Source organism: Setaria italica, chromosome II, assembly GCF_000263155.2.
Source record: "Setaria italica strain Yugu1 chromosome II, Setaria_italica_v2.0, whole genome shotgun sequence".
In the NCBI taxonomy this organism is placed as follows: Eukaryota; Viridiplantae; Streptophyta; class Magnoliopsida; order Poales; family Poaceae; genus Setaria; species Setaria italica.
Genome location: NC_028451.1, coordinates 42,027,602 through 42,033,323, shown reverse-complemented (window position 1 = coordinate 42,033,323; position 5,722 = coordinate 42,027,602). Strand labels below are relative to the sequence as shown.

The 5,722-nt window shown below is 38.7% G+C and overlaps 1 protein-coding gene across 1 annotated transcript in view; it reads right to left on the bottom strand.

Annotated features, from left to right (window-relative positions):
* Positions 1 to 1,161: 1,161 nt before the first annotated feature.
* The window catches only part of LOC101755638 (protein disulfide isomerase-like 5-4), a 6,014-nt gene continuing 1,453 nt past the window's right edge, over positions 1,162 to 5,722 (bottom strand). The window contains exons 3-14 of the mRNA XM_022824346.1: positions 5,285 to 5,536; positions 4,823 to 5,004; positions 4,468 to 4,525; positions 4,131 to 4,171; positions 3,965 to 4,039; positions 2,919 to 2,975; positions 2,684 to 2,750; positions 2,342 to 2,488; positions 2,011 to 2,235; positions 1,739 to 1,900; positions 1,579 to 1,656; positions 1,162 to 1,487 (exon numbers count right to left, since the gene is read on the bottom strand). Coding sequence (XP_022680081.1) covers positions 1,410 to 1,487; positions 1,579 to 1,656; positions 1,739 to 1,900; positions 2,011 to 2,235; positions 2,342 to 2,488; positions 2,684 to 2,750; positions 2,919 to 2,975; positions 3,965 to 4,039; positions 4,131 to 4,171; positions 4,468 to 4,525; positions 4,823 to 5,004; positions 5,285 to 5,536 — 1,422 coding nt within the window. The 3' untranslated portion in view covers positions 1,162 to 1,409. The remainder of the gene's footprint in view (positions 1,488 to 1,578; positions 1,657 to 1,738; positions 1,901 to 2,010; positions 2,236 to 2,341; positions 2,489 to 2,683; positions 2,751 to 2,918; positions 2,976 to 3,964; positions 4,040 to 4,130; positions 4,172 to 4,467; positions 4,526 to 4,822; positions 5,005 to 5,284; positions 5,537 to 5,722) is intronic.

Genomic DNA, 5,722 nt, shown 5'->3' with positions numbered 1-5,722 from the left:
CATTGTCAAATCATGGACTAATTAGGTTTAATAGATTCGTCTCGCCGTTTAGATTCGTCTTATGTAATGTGTTTTGTAAATAGTCTACGTTTAATACTCCTAATTAGTATCTAAACATTCGATGTGACGGGTGCTAAAAATAAGTCAGTGGAAGAAAACGGGGCCTATATCTGTATCCCTATTTTCTCTGTCTCTCACTATCTCCCAAGCGCACTACGCACGTGGATCAAGGCCTTCACTCTCACACCCTAGGCCCTTGTTTACTTCCCTCCAAAATCCCAACTTTGACACTATGCAAAAAGAAGATTTCCCATCACATCAAACTTGCGGTACATGCATGAAGTACTAAATGTAGATGAAATCAAAAACTAATTGCACAGTTTTGTTGTACCTTGCGAGACGAATCTTTTGAGCCTAATTAGTCAATGTTTGGACAATAATTCACAAATACAAACGAAATGCTACAGTTACACATTTATGGCAAAATGACAATTTTGCCACTCCCAAATTGGGAACTGAACAAGACCTAGGTCACACCGCTCTTGCTGCAGCCCCCTGACACGCCTCTGTTCAGATTTTTTAACCCTAGCAGGTCGCACAACAGCTAGCCTGCAGCCCTACCCAGGTCTAAAATTGCATCCTTTGTTGGACACGATCCTGTTCCTAAAATTACATCCTTTACCGGACGGAGGGAGTATAACGTTTTAGACATCGATACGTACAATCCCCAATTTAGAGCTTTGGCCACTACATTTTCTATGAAATGCTAATAAAAACATGTAAAACTATTATGTTATTGACTCAAATAAAAACCACTATATTGTAGTAATATTTTTAGAGATAAATATTATCATACCCTTTTCACCCGACTAATGGCAGTCTTTGAGAAACGCCCGTCTTTGTGCGCTTTCTGACATTGCAAAACATGTAAAAGCGTAAACGTGGACGCGAGGAAGATCACCCTGCACAGCGTCTTCGCGCTGGACGTGCTCACCGGGGTGCTGCCGTTCCAGGCGGCGACGAGGCCGCCGTGCTCGCCCCGTTCAGGGTGCGCGCGGCGGCCCCGGTGTCGTGCGACAACGTCGTCAAGAGGCAGAGCAGCTCCCACTGCACGTCCACGGTTCAAGCTTTTTTTCTCTCTGCAGATTCTGCGAATGGGCATTCTACAAGAACAGCAGGTTACCTTGCTCAATTAGCACGGGGTTCACTCACAAGGATCCACTGTCTTATTTGTAAGTGATGTAGCAAAACAGTGAAATCCCTAGTATCAAGTTCATGACCCCTAGTTCCAACTCTGTCAACCCCACGTTTTCCCTCTTTAATATATCCATCAGCATGAATCACTACCCATGTAGAACAAAACAATGGCTACCTAGCGCATCCGCCAAAGCTTGTAGCGGCACCGGAACTTAGATGTTCTTTCCTAGCTCAACCTTCTTCACCATCCTTAGCGTGTTGTGGAAGATGGAATCCAGTATTCCAGCAACCTGGAATTTACATGTCAGTTTTCATTAGCCATTATTTTTTTCTGGACTCAGATACCAAGATATATATATTAAAATAGGGATGTGTACGCACCGTGAAGACTCCACCAATAATGGCGCAGACATTTGTGATGAAATGAGAGAAGGATCTTGGAACTTCAGTTACCAAGACCTGAAGTGAATGATAATAGTATTAGATGGATCATTCACGCGTTCATAAAACAGAGAAGATTAATGATAATGAGGGTGCCAACCTGCATGGGAGAAGGCTCAAAATGGAATTTCACAACAGGGACATAGAAGCTGTGCACCAAGCTGCTGTGTGCTGTGTATTCGTATTCCTCAAGCACTTTCAGTTCCTTTGAGGACCTCAGTGTTACAAGCTCAGTCTTCACAATTTGTAGGTAATGCTCAATCTAAGAATAACATGAATGAATCAAAATCTATGTAAATCATAAGAAACAAAAAGTATTGGAGCTGAAAATAACTGACAATAAGAAAAGATAATGAAAAGTTAGAAACTTACAGTAACATTGGCGTTAACCTCACCATGCTTAACCATGTAAGACTGGCCAGCTAATCTATCGTGGTATCCTCGAAGATAGGGAGTTAGTCTTACGAATTCATAGAACATCCTTGGCGAAAGTTTTTTGCCAAATGAGAACTGTGTCACATAGTGTGAAACATTTATCTGGGATGGATCAAAGGAGTGTGACCCAGATCGAGCCGATATAACAACACTCCCTGGAACCTGGTAAACAGGACATGTTATTATTAAAGACAGCAAAACACCCTTCTCCATTATCAACCATTAGCACAAAATTATCTCCATGCAAGTTTTAGTGTAGCTCATTTACCCTTTTGACCCGCACAAAACCTTCAATTCTGCATCCACCAGTCACGGGAGCAGGGCGCTTGGCAGGATCAACAGTCTTATTGGATTTGTCTTCCAAAGCAAGCACATGAGCTTCTTTCGGAATGTTTGCAACATACGTTTCCATTGCCTGAGGTTTAAAACATAACATCAGGAATTTGTTAAGAGCTAACAATAGATAATGTGGATCAACAAATAAAGGATATTTGGCCTTTTAGAGGTCATTTCATTTCCTCCTGCCTGATGTTTGGGATATAGAATCATAGTAAATACAAACATTGTTAAATCAGTAAAAAGAATAGAAACCAGGTGATCCATAACATACCGCAACTAAACTCTCTGTATCACGCTCCCCGTAGTATGATTCGTGATCATGGTGACCCTGATTCTCCCTGTGTAAACAAAAATTAGGGGGGGGGGGGGGGGTTCCTTGAACTAGGGCAAATATAAAAACAGATATAGAACAAACAAATGTTTGCAGACCAAGTAGCGTATCCCTGGAGACTAGCTAAGCAAACCCCAGAAGGTATCTAAATAGAATGTAAGATTACTGTGCTTACTTGACATCAGACCCTTTACGGAAAACACGAATGGATGGGTATCCTTGTATGTGGTGCCTGCATTTGATAAATTAAAGTGATGAAAAATATATTCTAGCTATTTTATTGATTAAGAAACATCAGAAAAATCACCAACCAAAAAAAGTTATAAAAGAACAACAGGTTTCATGATGTGAGTGAAAAGGAACAAAAACAATCACAGGATGTCTCTTGTGGTCAATACTAAGTTATCAGTACGTGTAGCTTGAAATGTGCATATGTGGCACCATCAAAGAAATGATCAGATCATCAGATACACAAGAGAGCATTTCATTATAGATGGTAAATATATATAATTCTGGCACCATTTTTATCTGTCTGTGAATATGGCAATTCACTATTCTGGCATCCCCTCTTTTTTTTGGAAAACTCGAAGAGGGGATGGGGAGATCTATATGACCTAACAAGCTCCAAAGATGACACCATAACGGCCAACAAGGCCAGAAACCAGAGCAGCCTCCAAATAAAATCTCAACAAATAGTCAAGCATCAAACAAATGTGGTCCCAAATAAATAGAAGAATGAGGCATGAGCTTTCCACGGAAACGTTCCTTGAGCAATTCCAGTCTTAATAGATCTTTTCAACTGAAGTATGAGAAGGAACAGTTCTCAATGCAAATAGTTCCAAAAACAAATAAGTACTACAGAAACCAGATGGAAGTGACATTGTAATTTTATGAAACACGATGGCATCATTATATTTTTAGACTCGCATCATAATACCACTTATTTTAGAGACTTTGTGACTACTTGACAAAAATTCTCATAATATATCCAACAATGAATTGTGATTCCATATTGCATCTCATACACATTCCAATCATTTTATGAAACACAATGGCATAATTATATTTTTAGACTCAAATCATAATACCACTTATTTAGAGGCTTTGTAACTACTTGACAAAATTACTCATGATATATCCAACAATGAATTGTGATTCCATATGGCATCATACACATTCAAATCATGTTGGTTCTGAATGTAAGTCTCAATAGTTACAGACCTCCTACACAAGTCAGCTTCCTCAGTGCAGTCAACCTTGCCAAGAAGGATTCTACCATCCATTTCAGGGTCATATCTGCACATGATCAAAAACAATGTCATCCATTAGCGGTGTAAGACGTTGATCACTAAGCTTTCTTTGGAGCATATAAAACAATAGTATTTACCTCTCCCTTATTATTGTCGCAGTCTTCTCCCACGAAGGTTTCTGAAAAAAAAAAAGGAGTAATAAGCAAAGTTTCAACATATTGCATATACTTCACCAGAAGATAACCACAAATATATTTTGGAATAAAAAGCATAAAAAATTAAGCATCTAAAATTAAATTAACCAAATTATGGCAATGGCTCCTGCTGCATTGTGGAGCAACTATTGTTCTGTGCTGTATATTATGTCCAGATGACTAGCACGTTATCATACAATAATTGTTGCCTCAGAAATATAGTAGCCAAAGTAATGAACGTAAATGAGTGAAAAGGAACAAAAAGGAAATAAATACTAACCAGTCGATTGCTCCAGTAACACCAGGGGGCATAAAAGTTGACAACCAAAACAGGATACCTAAAAAGGAATAAGAGCAGGATAACTAAGCAATATTAGGGATCCCATAAAAAATACAGTAGGGGTGAAATACTGCACCAAACATTAGGTGACAAATAAAGAATCTGGCCAAAAGAATTGGAGCTATTGAGATACGCTGAATATAAACTGCGACATGAATGTAGAGCATAAGATGGTGATGAAAATAATAACATGAACAATTATTTTGTTATTGATATGATACGATCTTACAATAAAAAAATGACCTCTATGTTTGATCAACCAGGACTGTAAGTTGGTAGATAACTAAATACTTACTGGTGCGAATAGCTATCAAAATTGCGAGATGACAAGGGAACTGAACCATCAACAACTTCTTCAACATCATCACCATGCTTACTGACAATGGGAATAGGCCCAGGGTGGAATTCTGATCCAGTTGGTACTAAATTCCGATCAATCGAAAACTTGCGAACAGTCTTCGTTATGTTCAATCTGTTCTGCATATGGATTTAACAGATAACTAAATAAAGTTAACCGAGAAAAAAAGATGATGCGGTGTGCAGATGTATACATAGCTTACAAAAGCTAGTGAAAAATGATTTTAACGTGCAAGATAGTATGCATGAGTACTTCAATGTTTCTTTGTTTTCTGAAAAATATAATGTCTCTTATGTTCCCCTTTTTTCTCGTACCGTTGAAGGATAGCAACTAATAATATTGCCATATTCTAAAAGATAGAACAAAAAAAAAAGCATATGAGGCAAAGATATATCTTACTGTTCCCAGCACATCACTGACATCAACTGATGCAAATTCACATGAAAGTGCAGGAAAGCTGTAAAAGACAACGGCAGTCAGTAAACATTTGAGGGAACAACAATTAAGCTTCACAGTCAAGAATTGCTGAAATTGTCCCAAATTCCAACCAACACCAAAGCCTTGTACGAGTAATTTGGTGTATGCTAGAGATGAAACCCAACAGGAACTACATGAACCAAGGAAGGGAAGAAATAAACGACACTTGATCCGATGTGTTCAAGGAAAAAATATAATGGCACTTGATTCCCCAAAACCATTCGAGAGCTCAAATGACCAGCAAGACTAATGAAACCAAATAATGCTGCAAACCAACAAGTGCCCTCCCTACAATTTGCAGTTGCCCTGAGTGGTAGCTTATCCAATAGATCTCACTACCTCAAGAAATATGATGTTGCA